The 16,002-nt window shown below is 36.7% G+C and overlaps 1 protein-coding gene across 2 annotated transcripts in view; it reads right to left on the reverse strand.

The window, feature by feature from the left end:
• Positions 1-1,914: 1,914 nt before the first annotated feature.
• The window catches only part of brinp3a.2 (bone morphogenetic protein/retinoic acid inducible neural-specific 3a, tandem duplicate 2), a 37,688-nt gene continuing 23,600 nt past the window's right edge, over positions 1,915-16,002 (reverse strand). For both annotated transcript variants that reach the window (XM_067373315.1, XM_067373316.1), the window contains 5 exons: positions 14,267-14,457; positions 9,454-9,559; positions 8,400-8,636; positions 7,106-7,328; positions 1,915-4,764 (listed from right to left, as the gene is read on the reverse strand). In XM_067373315.1, the coding sequence (XP_067229416.1) occupies positions 3,648-4,764; positions 7,106-7,328; positions 8,400-8,636; positions 9,454-9,559; positions 14,267-14,457 (1,874 nt within the window). In that variant the 3' untranslated portion in view covers positions 1,915-3,647. The remainder of the gene's footprint in view (positions 4,765-7,105; positions 7,329-8,399; positions 8,637-9,453; positions 9,560-14,266; positions 14,458-16,002) is intronic.

Consider the following 16,002-nt stretch of genomic DNA (forward strand, 5'->3'; position numbering starts at 1 on the left):
TCAGTGTATCTAAGATCAGTGACCTCTACAATTTATTTCCCTAACCTTATGTGCTTATAAGGATAATACTTTTTCCCTCCGCTCTGTCCTTGGGCTCTTGTTTATTCACTGTTCAGTATTTTGTATTCGATTATGATTATGACAACTGATTCATTCTAAACATGAGTGGGTCATTTGAATCATTTACTCAACCGATTCGTTCACAAATGCTAATACATCCAGGAACAAAACAACACTACTGTTGCTCGCAGAAGTTTAACTTGATTCTGCTGTGACTTGTTTTGGAACTGTTTTCATTGGAGGAGCAATATGATTTCTCAATGGTATCTGTCCTGATATTGCTTAATTATGGTACAATCCTTAATTAAACTTCATGTTTAGTGTGTGCCAACTGTGCATATCTAGTTCTGCCACATTGACAGAAAAGGGACTACAATGATGAGATTGAATGGCAAATTCTAATTGGATGTTAAATTGTGATTGATTTGTGCTCATACAAACCACATGAAGTGGAAAGGACAGCGTGAGTATTAAATTGATGTTGATACGGTCCTGGCGCTGGACAACAAAATGCCACTGGTTTGTGAGTCAGTGGTTCTTGATGGCATTGATCTCCCTGCGGATCCTTTTGTTCTTTCAGGTAATAAAGCTGCACATTGATTTATTGGCAGAAGACAGCTACCTTTTGCCTGCCTCCTGTTCACTGCAGTATCTGGCCCTCTAGAAACTTACAGTGAGGCCCAAGATAAAGTTTGTGTCAAGTTAGCAATGCATCTTCATCCTGAATCACAAGAACATAACAATGTTTACATTGAAGAGATCAAGGAGGCAACACGGCCACTATTGATCAAGTGTTGGCGCACTGCCTCAAAGTGCTTAGTGAATAAAGAGCTAACCTACTAAGTTGATGTATGCTCTTTCTTTAATCTCTGTCTGTGTTAGAGTTTTCCATCTTCATCAGAGGAGCTGCACAGTAAATATAATGCAATGCTCAGTCTTTTCTTTTCCACAGCTCTTTCTGTACGAATACAGCAGCGTGATAAATTGTTTGTCAGGCTGCGAGAAAGACCGACTGACTATGTAATGTTTTGCCATTTCTTATTGTCATATTTGTCATTACAACAACGTGTCAACTCGTTTCAGCACAACTGTCAAGCTCTCATTTAACAGGCTCTCAGTGCAGCGTGCAGGTGATTTGTGTATGCATTCTGGCAGTAACTGCTCCCTTGGTCATTTGTGTTCGCAGAGTAATTGCTACAGCGTGGGGTGTTTCACATGTGAAAATGTTGCAGTAGCTGCAATGCGGTTAGATGCTCAAGGAAGACATAAAAGTAGTGTTCTTCACTCTAAGAAGCTTCTCTGGAAGCACGACTGTTGAGCATTTGCTCTTTTGGATTTTACAGAGTGCCTCTAAGATCTTATTATGCGCAGCTTCTTTTCAAACGGCACATGCAATTTCCTTTGGTGTACAATCCTTTGACCTTTACATTATGCAAACAGTGTAAATCTCAGGTAGATTTTCTACAGATGTAAAACAGCCTCATTGAGAATATTCCTTGAATGAGAAAACAAGTCCCCTGGAAAAGTATCTGCCCTTCAGCCCTTTACTGGCGATTCTCAATTTAAAAGTTAAAATCCCTCACAAAGAAATGCTGTCTTTGTGATCTGATCCTGGTTGAAAGCCGTTCTGGTCATTGCAAATACAACATTTTCCTTTGTCTGCAATTCATATTTGTTGGGTTTTTTGTGTGCGTCTTGAAACGTTTTCTTTATTATTCTGCAAAAGAATACGTAGATTTTGTTAAAGAATGTAGCTAAGAGAGTTAGGTAAGGCTCATTTTATTTATTGTGCTAATTCTAGTTAAAAGGTGCAAACACAGATAATGAAGAGGCGACTGACACTTTTTTGTTGGCATTAAAGTAATCTGTCATCATGTGTTGATTCTAACTAATTAGCATTCACACTGTCTAAATGTATTGTGATGCAAGAAAAATAAGCAATAGCTGAACTGAAAAAACAAAACATTAATTTCCATTTCTGACAAGCATGAACAGCACCAAAAAAAAAAAAAAAAAACATTAAATATACTGTGGTGCACAAAATAAGTAAAGCAAAGCTGTGTATTCACAAAGGCACACTGGATTCCACAATCTTTGCACCATTTTGGCATCACTTTTACATTCCAATATAAGGCTCATTTGTAATCATAAATATCTTATGGTTCAGATAAACTGATTTGAGAAAAGTACTGATATAACAAAGTATGGTAAATGTAAGTCAGTTTTCAACTATGAAAGATATGAAAAGATATGAATTAAACAAAAGAAACAAATATTTTTATGAAAAGATATGAATACAAACCCAGAATTCCAAATACTGAAAATAAGGTTCAGGGAAATCCAGAATATCAATAAAAACATACAGCCCCAAACATTGCAAATACAGTATGTGGCTTCATTCAAAATTTAGGAATATTATATTCACAGACGGGCTTATATTTTTTAACCAACCTCCATGCCTACAAAAATGACCTTAACTGCAAAAAACAAACAAAAAAGCGACAACATATACCTACACCTTTGCTGTATCCGAAATCACGTACTGTCTGAGCAGGTACTACATTTGAATTTGCTTCATGATCGTTAAAATGTATGTATTATGTAGTATGAATATGGGTAGTATGAATGATTTTCAGACGTACTACATCCACCATATTGTTGCTGTCACATGACCTACCAGCGTCAGTTGCGTCGCTTCACTGCTTCACTGTGCATACTATGTACATACAACTTTTGCCGTACTGTTTTTTGCATACTATATAGGAGAGTATTTGATTTCGGACACAGCGCTAGTCTTTTATTGAACTTTTTGATAACTGTGTCAGTGTGGTTCAGATTGATCACATATACCTCTATAATATAGGGGACATGTAAAATCAGCATAAAAGATGTGAAAATCATACTCCTATGTACTGCTAATGTATAGGACTTTGTTTCTATAATGAATAAAAAAACAAAAACAACAAAAAAGCTGTAATGCTTAAATAAAAGAAAACTATACTCTCTTCAAGTGAAATGTGAATAAAAATAATGAACATGAACCTAACAAGCATAATTATGTTAATAAATCTGTTTCAATATTATTATATCAAAGTTGTATATCATGTTCAATGTATTTAATTCCTCATTAAGTGCACTCAATTGCAAATATAAAATGTGTTTCATTTTCCAATAAACTAAACTGTCACATAGCAATAAAAATATGCTGATAAATAATGCAACCGTTACTCAATTACAACCATAATGTTTTAATAACAATTTATCTACAAAATTGACTGACATCACTGTATTCTTTCCAAGGAAAGTGCACTGTCACTGAAGCAAAAGAAAAAAAAAACATATAAAAATTACAAACAAACACTTTATATATTTTTTTCAAACCTCCTCTTTGATCTCAGTATACTATACAATAAAAATGAATCTGTTCTTTTGAGCAAGATGATCTACTAGTGAACGTTAAGTCACAAAAAAACTTGTCAGTGTCCAAAAGTGTCTTTAATACTCAAAGTCACTGCAGCTTTGACTTTAACAGTCTACTCTGCGTTTTTACAGTTGTTCTATTGCTGTCTGCTATGATGCTTTAGCCGTTAGCTACAGAGTTTAGTGGTCTCATAATCCAGAGAATTGGGGAGACGGGAATTAAAGGACTGGAGTGAGGCATGAATGCGCACCACCTCATTTGCTGTTAGTTTGAGACGGTGGCGTAATAAGCAGGAGAACAGGTCCAGAGGTTGCTGGCCCGGTGGAGATAGTCGGTTGACTCGATCTCGGATCTCCAGCAGCTGGAGTAAGGCCGAGTCCTGAGAGCCCTGCGTGTATGGGTAGTCCAGCTGCAGGATCAAATCCCGGATTGCTTCCGGGTCGAAATGCATACTGTAACCGAACACTTGAATGCTGTTGATCTTCATATATCCCAGATTTCTAGTAGGGTCGGCCATTTCCAAGGGCTCCAGGTAAATGCTCTCATTGACCCCGGCTCCTGGAGTTTTGATACGGCTCCTCAGGTAAATATGGATCGTCTCAAAGAAGGTCTTCCACTTGTTGCCCAAAGTCAAGGTCCAGTTAAAGCACTCTAATGGAAGGTCCAGCTTAGCAGACTTCCAGTCAGGAAAACTGTTCTCGTTCACAGGAATCAACCAGCTCTCTGAGTGGCTTCCTCCGAAGGGATTGATGAAGAGAGTGAGCGCAGGTTCCAGAGTGCTGTTTTTAGTAAGGCAAATTTGCAGGGAAATGCCTAAGAGCATATGGACTAGGTTGGATTTGTATTTGTTACTCTTTAGCGTAAGCAGCATCCTCTTCCTCCATGTAGGATCGAACCAGCTATTCAGACGCATATCATTGCTGATGAAGATAGCATGGACCTCCAAGCGTCGATCAGCTCTCTGTAGGAGGTAGCGTAGCTCCAGATCTTGAAGATCAGTCTCAAAGCCCAGGTAGTTTTCTGTGGAATCTGCCACCATTGGTCGACAGGACCCTTGAATTAACATGTAGCCGATGTTGCAACTGCCGCAGCGAGTGTGGTTGTCACTAGCACAAGCAGCGCAGGCGGCACCTTCACCCACAGAGCACGGTGTAGGTACCTGGCAGGAACTGTGGTCATATGCACAAATGCAGGTGTGCAGCTCTTCTGAGAAGAAGCCTAGTTGGTTGTTCTCAGAGCAGTAGAGTAAAGACTGGAAGTAGTTCAGCCAATACGACTGTGGCCTATATTTTAGGAAAGATAAGATAAATATCAGTTAGTCTGCCTAAACGCTGATTGTTGAGATTAAATTGTTGTGTATCTGAAACCGGTACAGCAGAAGATGACAAGATTAAAACTAGCACAAACATAATTCTGTTCCACAAAAATGTCAACTTTGGTGGGTACAAAGAAAAACAACTACAGGCATATATTGTTCCTTTTAATATAGGTGCCAAAATGGCAAAAATGTTACTTAGCATCTTGCTATTGTTTCATGTTTTATTTTTGCAAACTGCTCGAAACCACAGGTTGGTGCATCCCAAAAATGGGTCACAAGTCCATTTTGACAAATGATAAAATAATGATAAAATAATTTTAAATTAATCATTAAAATGATAAAATAATTGCTCAAATTAATTTGGGTAATAAACATGTAAATAATACATTCAGGATTTATTCACAAATTATATTGTTAGGTGCAATTTGTGAAATCTGAAAATCAGAAAATTGTATTATTTAAGTAGTAAGGGATTTAGTTCACACTAAAATGGGTAACACTTTACAACAAGGTTCATTAGTTAACTACATTAGTTAACATGAACTAATAATGAACTGCACTTATACAGCATTTATTAATATTTGTTCATGTTAATTTCAACATTTACTAATACATTATTAAAATCTTGTTAACATTAGTTAATGCACTGTGAACTAACATGAATAAACAATGAACAACTGTATTTTCATTATCTAGCATTAGCGAAGATGAGTAAATACAGTAACAAATGTATTGTTTATGGTTAGTTCATGTTAATTAATAAATTAACTAATGTTTAATTAACAAACCTTATTGTAAAGTGTTACCCTAAAATGAAAATTAAGTCATCATTTACTCACCCTGGTGCTGTCCTAATGTAGTATGCCCTCCTTTCTTTTATGGACCACAAAAAGGGATTTAAAAAAAAAATCCCTTCCATAAAGTGGCAGTGAATAATGGCGAGCATCACACATTTTTTTTTTTTTAAATGCCAATGTATCACAGAATGATCCCATGTGACGCATAAATCCAGTTGTTCTGGGGGTTCTGGTAGGGTTTCGAGAAAAATATTATTTGACGATATCTTTGGTTATTTTCCAGTGCTGTCGTTACATTTTAATTACTCAAATAAGTACTGAGTACTATTAAATAACTACATGTACGTATTATAGAGTTACAGTTAGGGTTCGGGTTTGGTTTAGGGTTAGTTACTTGTAATTATGCTTAATTTATTGTTATTACTATAGTAATGTACATGTACATGTAGTAACATGTAACTACGGCACTGTAAAATAAAGTGTTACCAAATGTTTGACCTTGGCGTTTTTACTTCTCTGCATGGCTGCATGACGTGCACTATCCCTTTAACATTTTTTTTTTTTGTATTTTATTTTTTTATTTTTTATTAACCATATCCCAGCAAACATTTGGATGTTTAATGACCATTGGAAAGACGTCCCTCTGACGCGTCCCGTCATGGTTGAAGAACAGTTTCAAAATCAAATTTGAATTTTTGATGTTATCTTATTAATGAATTATTATATATTGAACTACACATAGCTAAAAGTCAAAGTAACAATTATACATGCAACCCCAGAGAATTGTAGACATGTACAAATGTATCTGAATGCATTTTTAGGAAATGTTCTGTGTTACATATTGTTATTGATTTATGCCATCCTACCACGACTATTTTTAGCCAGGGACACGATGTTGCCATTGGACCAATGTTTGCTGGATATAATTGTGTATAGGATAGCACAATAATAGGATAGCCTTGTAAATACTTTAAAAGGGAGGACAAAACACTTCCTATATCTTTTGTTGATGTCAGAGGCTGTCCATCCAAAGACAAATTAGGCAGATATAGACCAACATAGACCAGCTGCCATTAAACTTCCACACCAAGAACAAAACTACACACTGTAAAGGAAAATACTATCTAGACTACATTTGTAGTTCACTTGCATATTGTTTAAACTATGTTGGTAAGAAGTTTCCAATGTAGGCCCTGAAGCAAAACCAGCTGAGAACCACTATACTAACTCTAGTCTTATTGATTGTGGGTAAACACAAAGTTGTCTCCCCAGAGACAGGAACACTCGTGCTCCTTTTCACTCTGAAGCACGCTGACAAACATTCCTCTCGGCAGCCCGTGGAGTCTGAAATGCGGGCCACTCAAGAACACAAGCAATAATGATGATAAACACTATGTGGAGAGTTTCCTCTCTTGATACAGTAAATGGGGACATTATTCCATTTCGGAATTAAGTATCAGTGTATTTATCATCGCAACAATGAGGAGATAATGAGTCTGTTGTGTTCACCTTTCGCGCGGTAAGTTGATGTGGGGCTGCTTTTGGCACCTCTTGCTGAGGCTGAAGAGCTTGTAAACCACTCGCTGGGCTCGCCTGAAGAGAGTTTTCATGCTGCTTTCCAGCTGCTCATAGCGCCGCTGAAACACACCATCCAGCGACCACAAATGCTGGATCATTGAGGAGTTGAGGAAGAAATTCTGCGGCAGCCTCATCAGAAATGTTTTGAACTCATCTGTTGAAGAAAGGGTAAGTTCTTTCAGATATAGGAGTGTTGTCATGTAAACTTGACTGAACAATGGGTAAATGCCTGGATGCGCTGCCTTTATACTTCACTCTGCTTGACAATAAGAAGGAATCATTTCACCGAAGAGACATTTTTCGAGCGGTTCCTTCAGAGCATTTCATTTTAGCTGATGGGGCAGAACGCTGAATGCCTTTGATGCCCCTAACAGAAGGACACATTTACGATACCCGAGAAAGTATGTATACCTGGCACTTCCTGATAGCTCTAATAACATAAACTTTGAAAGTAATTGAACTCAGGGATATTTTGGGAAGTCGAAAAAAAGATGACAGTGTGAAAGAAAAAAAAAAATCCATGCATTTTAATTTTGCTCAAGCATTAATGGTCACTGTGGGGTGACCTCGACAGGCAGTAATACAGTACCTAAACATTATGCTAAGTGCTCTCATTCATATGCTTGATGAAAGACGCTGGACGGGCAATAAAGCATTTTATGGGTGATTAATCCTGCTCAACATACTGTAAGGCAATATGTTGAGCAGGATCTTTTTTCTAATCCTACACAATCTCTGAAGGGCATTGTGTGGGAAATGTCAAGATTTACTGAAAGTTCATGTTTCATCAGTCTGGCCTATAGAGCAAAGTGGAAAAAGTACAACGAAATTACACTTTATTGAAAGTATTAGTTAAGTTTGTTAAATTAATTAAACATAATCAATGATTGAACAGGAGTAAATTACATAATTACTGTATATAAAATACTATAATAAATAATTATAATTATATAATAACATTTCAAAATATGCTATAATATGCTACAATTAATAAAAATGCATTGCTTTAGGTCAAAGACTGTGCAGTCCATGCATAAAATGTAATGTTCCCTTAATGCTCATATAGCCAAGAAAAAAATATGTTTAAAAAAACTGGGCGTTTTCAACATTCAGAGTACATTTAGAAATACCGCTTTCATAACATAATTGGAACGTTAGCAAAACATTTTTAAAACATAAAAAGTACAAGTATTCAAATGAAACTTGATTGAATTGAATCTCTCACCTGAATCTTCAAACTCTTTGTAAGTAAGAGCCCATGATTCAGAGATTCGCAAAAGGCTTTCCTCCATGGCCTGAATATCCATGTAGGGGCAGTTGCACTCTGGGAACTTGGGGTCACACTTGCACCAGCAGTCATTGTCTCGACAGACAAATGTTCCCTCTCCATTGCAGGCAATGTAACTAAGAGCTGCTTGGACGAAAGTGTCTCTGAGATAATCTGGCAAAATGACCTGCAAGCCTTCATATACAGAGAAAAGAAAGAGAATACTGGGTCATCTGAGTTAAGTGCTTTGATAAAGAGGGTCATGTGGTCACCACCAAGTGCACACATACATACACTACCGTTCAAAAGTTTTAGATTGGTAAGATTTTTTTTTTTTTTTTTAAAGAAGTCTACTCTGCTCACCATGGCTGCATTTATTTGATCAAAAATATAACAAAAACAGCAATATTGTGAAATATTTTTTATAATTTTAAATAACTGTTTTATATTTCAGATAAATACTGTTCTTTTGAACTTTCTATTCTTCGAAGAACTCTGAAAAAAAAATTACAAAACAGTTTTCAACATTGATAATAATAAGAAATGTTTCTTGAGCAGCAAATCAGCATATTGTAGTGATTTCTGAAGGATCATGTGACACTGAAGACTGGTGTAATTACACTGAAAATTCAGCTTCGATTACAGGAATAAATTACATTTAAAAATATATTAAACTAGAAAACAGTTATTTTGAATTATAAAAATATTTCACAATATTACTGTTTTTACTGTATTTTTTTAATCAAATAAATGCAGCCTTGGTGAGCAGAAGACTTCTTAACAAGTACTTTTGAAATTCCAAAGATTTTGCCTGATATATGCACACTGTACACAATGTGTACGTCAAAATGGAGTTATGAGCAAAATCAGGTATTTTAGACTATGATTTGTCCTGTCAAGAGCAAGAATTTGACAGGAGCTCCCCAGCTTTTGAGCCTTTTGTGTTTCGCATAAAAATATATCTATTACAGTATCAAAACTTGGCATACTCGATTTGAATAAATTGTTATACCTTGCAAATGGACTTTGTTCTCGGGACTCTGAACCAGCACAGAACTGACAGAATCAAGGTTGTCATAGTTACTGCAGCCGAGAGGGCCAGTCCTTGTTTCAGTTACCTGGGAAACAAAATTCAGACCACAGAGTTTTCAGTTTCACCCTATTGTTATTGTACCATGGTATTTTACATGGAAAACAGTGTGTAATAAACTGCTTTCCTATGTGTTCCTTGTTAAAAAGGATAATAAGCAGCCTGGCTATGAACAGATGCATTATAAGAACTTCCTGCGCTTGCTGAGTCACTTGTCTCAGAGATGGTGATAATGCGCATGCAGTGGTGGTCTTCTCACAGATAATCACTTACTGTTCTTCTCATCTTATTGAGAGAGCCAAGCAAGCTGTTGAGCAATGTTTTTCCCCCTCTTTTCCGTTATGAAATGTTTAATTGATTAGCTTCCCTATTCAGAGATTCTTTCACACCCACACAGAAAACAGAAGTCCATTTCTCTCTACAATGCAGAATATTATCTAACCTTAGCAGAGGGTACTTAACGATGGTCAGACTCTGTGTAGCCATATTGACTCAGGCATCTCAATTGACCTTTACTGCAAGCTAGCCCCACTATTATCTGCATTTGCAATAAGAGATCACACTCGATTTTTTCCTTCTCTTTTCTAGTCATCCTTCTCTTCTCATGACACGCAGAAGCACGCATAATTGATTCACACTTTTCTCTCTTATGGTGCCAGTGAACCTTCATCAATTCAGTGATCTCTTTCGATTCAGCCTGTCAGAAGATATCTTTTCCAGGCTGACAGTTAGATAAGGTAAGACAAGGTTGTCTTCTGCCACTCCATCACAAACCCACTGAAGAGTCCAGCGTTGGTAACAGGGAACTCTGCAGCAAGCAGATTTGTACTATATGGGTGTTCGATTTTTGCCGTGTTTTTTTCAGACACACTCCTGACCTTTAATGTTACATTTTTACTGTACTTTTGATCAAATATTGCAAATGTACGGTGGCCGAGAGAGCTCAACGCGCTGCAAATGAGAAAACATCTTCATCAGTTTGACAACACATGCGCTGCAAACTCCACAACACTTACAAATAGTGAAACGCGCTGCAAATAAAGAAAACATCTTCATCAGTTTGACAACACACGCGCTGCAAACTCCACAACACTTACAAAAAGAAAAACGCGCTGCAAATAAAGAAAACATCTTCATCAGTTTGACAACACATATGCGCTGCAAACTCCACAACACTTACAAAAAGAAAAACGCGCTGCAAATAAAGAAAACATCTTCATCAGTTTGACAACACATATGCGCTGCAAACTCCACAACACTTACAAAAAGAAAAACGCGCTGCAAATAAAGAAAACATCTTCATCAGTTTGACAACACATATGCGCTGCAAACTCCACAACACTTACAAAAAGAAAAACGCGCTGCAAATAAAGAAAACATCTTCATCAGTTTGACAACACATGCGCTGCAAACTCCACAACACTTACAAATAGTGAAACGCGCTGCAAATAAAGAAAACATGTGGAGTTTGCAGCGCGTGTGTTGTCAAACTGATGAAGATGTTTTCTTTATTTGCAGCGCGTTTCACCATTTGTAAGTGTTGTGGAGTTTGCAGCGCGTGTGTTGTCAAACTGATGAAGATGTTTTCTTTATTTGCAGCGCGTTTCACTATTTGTAAGTGTTGTGGAGTTTGCAGCGCATATGTGTTGTCAAACTGATGAAGATGTTTTCTTTATTTGCAGCGCGTTTCACTATTTGTAAGTGTTGTGGAGTTTGCAGCGCATGTGTTGTCAAACTGATGAAGATGTTTTCTTTATTTGCAGCGCGTTTCACTATTTGTAAGTGTTGTGGAGTTTGCAGCGCGTGTGTTGTCAAACTGATGAAGATGTTTTCTTTATTTGCAGCGCGTTGAGCTCTCTCGGCCACCGTACAAATGTAGCAAATTTGACTAAATTAATTAATTAACAATAAATAAATTGGTCAAGATGGTGGAGTAGTTGTGTGTGTGTACATATATATATATATATATATATATATATATATATATATATATATATATATATATATATATATATATATATATATATATATATATGAAGTTATGTACACACACACAACTACTCCACCATCCTGACCTATCCCTAGTTACCACAGAACATATGGCTTGAATCCATGACTTGAATAAAAGCTTGAACTGCAATAAAGCACTAAGCTTAGCTCAGCAGCAATTGATTTTTTTTATATATAATGACCATACCTGATGCAATCAGATGATACATCTATATGCTTTATTATTTAATGCACCATATGATGTGCCATATGGTAATAGGGTACTGATTGATGAACAAGTGGAGCATGATATTAGATTTCCTTTACAGATAACAGCTGTTATTCAAAGCAAATACTTTGCATGTCACAAAATACCTTGTAATGGCAAATTATAGGCCACCTGGACTTGCGTGATCCTCTGCTGTTCTGGCTTAATGTGAAACATCAACAGTCTGCTGTTGATTCTCACGCAGCATAGCAATCAGCTATTAAGAATCAGTCAAATATCTCAGTTAAAGCCTCGAAACAATATTCTGACAGGAGGTATAAGCCACCAAGTTTTGCTTATATGTTCTGTTATATTTTTTTCTCTAATTTCACAGATGGACAAATACCACAGCTTCAGTATTTCGTTTTGAAAACATCACTAGACTAGATTACATATCCTGATTTTCTATGGATGGTATTGCACAGCCATTTAGAGTTTTAACCTGCGTAAAAAGTTTGGTCCTCAATGCAGTTTAATTTGGTTATGAACTGCTCACTAAGACAGGAAGAAACCACTTGGCTGAATTAACAATATGCTGTTCAAATATATAAACAGACTGGGAAAATGAAGTCTCAATGGACTGGACAGAATGAGGCATGTCAACTGAGAGTAGCATCCCAGCTAATAAAACATTTTGCTAACATTCACATTAAGTTATGAAAATGTTATTTCTGAATGTTCTTATGAACATTCAAAATGTCCACATTTTTAAATGTTTTAAAAAAGTTTTTCCTGGATGCAAATAATAATGGAACATTCCATTTATTCATTCTTCAAAGATTATGGAAATTGTACTTTTGAATATTATCTGAACATTCTAAAACAAGTATTAACGTAAAAAAAAAAAAAAAAAAAAAAAAAAAAGATGCACGTCCAACTAAAATGTTACAAGGAAAAAAGCATCGAAGGGTGTATAAATAATGTTTTTATGTTAACGTTTTGAGAATGTTATTAAAGATCAGATAACTCTGAACGAACATTCTATCTCAGTTACTAGAAGAAGGTTTGCCAGAACGTTAGCCAAAGTCCCTGTTAGCTGGACTGGATGGTTTTGCTTCAAAATGTTACCTATAACAAAAACAACAGTAAATTTCCTGTAAAAGAGTTGGTGTATGCCTGCGGTTACAATTCTGATGCGGTGTGTGTTTAAGCAGGTATTGTAGCTGTAAATTCAATTTTGGCTTGGCTTAGAGCTGATCTGGTTTGAAGAAATTGTCAAATCATGAGCAAAATGATCCCTGCCGATTGCAGAATGGCTCGAGTTTTCATGCATTAGACAAACAACCTGAGCAGAACCACAAAGGTGGGATAAAGCCTGACTTTGTAAAGAGCTTCGCTCCTGTGTTTTCCTCTCACGGTCCCAGTACACCGCCACGCTAATAGGCTTTTCCTATGAAAGGAAATAGCAAAATTTCCCCACCACAGTGCCCAGTGGGGGGAGCTAGAAACCTCATTCTGTACTCCAGCTCTGTTTAATCTGGTATTCATATGGAGGAACGTTTGCCTCAGTCTGTCCCGTGAAATGTAGACATGGGTCAACGCCCTGTGGAAATGATGTGTGTGTCAGAGGCCCCTGCTGCTTCTGCGATTCATTCTCTTGCACTGTTGGAGCTGCACCGTCCTGCCTGGCAGGCTGCTTCCGTCACTCACAGCGCTCTTTTGCTTTTCTCACCAGCAATAGACAAACACAGCCTTGACACCTGAGATCTGCCCTCCCAACTGTAATAAAACCATCTAAGCACTGCAGCAGTCGTGTGCCGAGGGAAAGCGCTGTTATATATAATGGGATGGGGGGGATCATCAAAGTGTGGTCTGGAATATATGTGTCAAACTGTGTGTTGCTGTGACAGAGTAAATGTCTGTTTGGGGGATTTGTAGAGCTTTGTGTGGCCAATTTAAAGGGCTGTCAGCAAAAGTGTAACAGTGAAAATATAAAGTGTAATTATGACCATCATGAAGCATAAAGCTTTCTTTGGATATTAAATTAGTTTGTTCTGACCTGTGAGAATTATTATTATCTTAATATATATTTAAAAAGTAAGTCATGGCATTTGGCAAACATGATATCAAGACATTATAAAGAGAAATATATTACAAATGAAAATTTTTCTGGCTGTAACTATTGAGACTTCATGGACTTTATAACTCCCATAGTTACTGCAACTCTGAAACAACACATAAACAATCCCATAATCAGCATCTTAAGCCATATATAAATCTTATTCTTGAACAACATGTACAACCAGAGCTAGTTTTCCTTTCTCACATTGCAGAACCTGTCATATACAGCAGTGAATGGACATCTCTAGATACCCACTCTTAGCATATGGCACTTTTCATAGCAGGATCATGGCAACAGGGATAGTAAAAAAAAAAAAAAAAAAAAAAAAAAAAAAATCACTTTGTTACACTGAACATTATTATTCTTGAGGAGTTGAAAGAACGAAGCTGTGGGCTCTGACTTGACTAATGGCATACCTTGATGGCAGTGGAGGCAATCTGGATGTGATGCAGTTTTCGCAGAGTACTCTCTCTGTCTATGAAATAGGAGGCAGCCAGCTGGTGCAGGGCCTCCAGAGTCACAGCCGTGCTGTTACTTGTGTAGTCACTCGCCTCTGCTTTCTTACTCAACTTCCTCTTGTCCACAAATATAGTCAGAGCCTCCTCTCCTGAAATGGAAGAGACCATGCTTATTGATATAGAAATGTTTTACAGTAAGTATTGAAAGATGTTGTATAGAAGCTTGTTTCCACCACAGAATAAAACAATTGAAAAGATAACTGCGCCTTTTTTTTCTAAGAACTGCAAGATATAAATGTGCAATTGTGCGTTATAATGTCAGAATTGCGATATATAAACTATACAGTGGCATGAAAAAGTATGTGAACCCCTTGCAGAATCTGTGAAAATGAGAATTATTTTAATAAAATAAGAGGGATAAAAAAATTTATTTTTTGTTTAGTACTGTCCTGAGTAAGATATTTTACATAAAAGATGTTTGCATTTAGTTCACAAGACAAAACAATAGCTGCATTTATTAAAATAACCCCATTCATAAGTATGTGAACCATTGCTTCTCAATACTGTGTGTGGTTACCTGATGATCTACATTTTTTGTTTTGTGATGGTTGTTCATGAGTCTCTTGTTTGTCCTGAGCAGTTAAACTGAGCTCTGTTCTTCAGAAAAATCCTCCAGGTCCTGCAGATTCATCAGTTTTCAAGCATTTTTGCATATTTGAACCCTTTCCAGCAGTGACTGAATGATTTTGAGATCCATCTTTTCACATGGCTGACAACTGAGGGACTCAAACTCAACTATTAAAAAAGGTTCAAACATTCAATGATGCTCCAGAAGGAAACACAATGCATTAAGAGCCGAGGGGTGAAAACTTTTGAACAGGATGAAGATGTCACAATTTTTCTTATTTTGTTTAAATATATCAATGTAATATCAATATCGATATGAATCGCCGTCGATATTGAACGCGATATTGCGTGGCTTATCAGTGAACTACGGCAATTATGACTTTTTTCACGCAATTATGAATTTTTTCTCTCAATTGGGAGTTTATATCTTGCAAATCTGACTTCTTAGATTTGTGAGCTATAAACTCGGAATTATAAGTTATAAAGTCCAATTCTATGGGAAAAAAAGAGACTTTTATCTGACAATTCTGACTTTATAACTCTTAAGTTTATATTACGCAATTCTGATTTTTCAACTAGTAATTGTGTTTATTTCCTCGCAATTCTGACTTTATAACTCGCAATTGTGAGTTTATATCACGCAATTCTGAAAAAAAAAAAAGAGTCTGAATTGTGAAATAAAAAGTCGCAGTTACCTTTTTTATTTTTTATTCAGTGGTGGAAACAAGCTTCCATAATGTTGTGCACCTACAGAATGTATTAAGGATTCTGATGCAAACTTTATGTAGTGTTGTCAAAAGTACAGACCGCGATACCAAGTTGGTACTGAAATTTTAAAAATGGGACACTTTCAGCACTGTTGAGCAGATTCATGAACACCTCTGATTAGCAATTTTGTTCACGCGCTCATCAGATATGTCTGTGATTGGCTACAATGATCAACGCTTCAAAAACATGTTGTAAATAGACATCAATGACGCTCTTCACCGAATGCTTAAACAGGTGCAGTCCGCTGATAGACACCTGCTTTCAAACGCTCCCGCTTTCAAAAAGCTTTCAAACATTTT

Source organism: Chanodichthys erythropterus, chromosome 21, assembly GCF_024489055.1.
Source record: "Chanodichthys erythropterus isolate Z2021 chromosome 21, ASM2448905v1, whole genome shotgun sequence".
NCBI classification, from domain to species: domain Eukaryota; kingdom Metazoa; phylum Chordata; class Actinopteri; order Cypriniformes; family Xenocyprididae; genus Chanodichthys; species Chanodichthys erythropterus.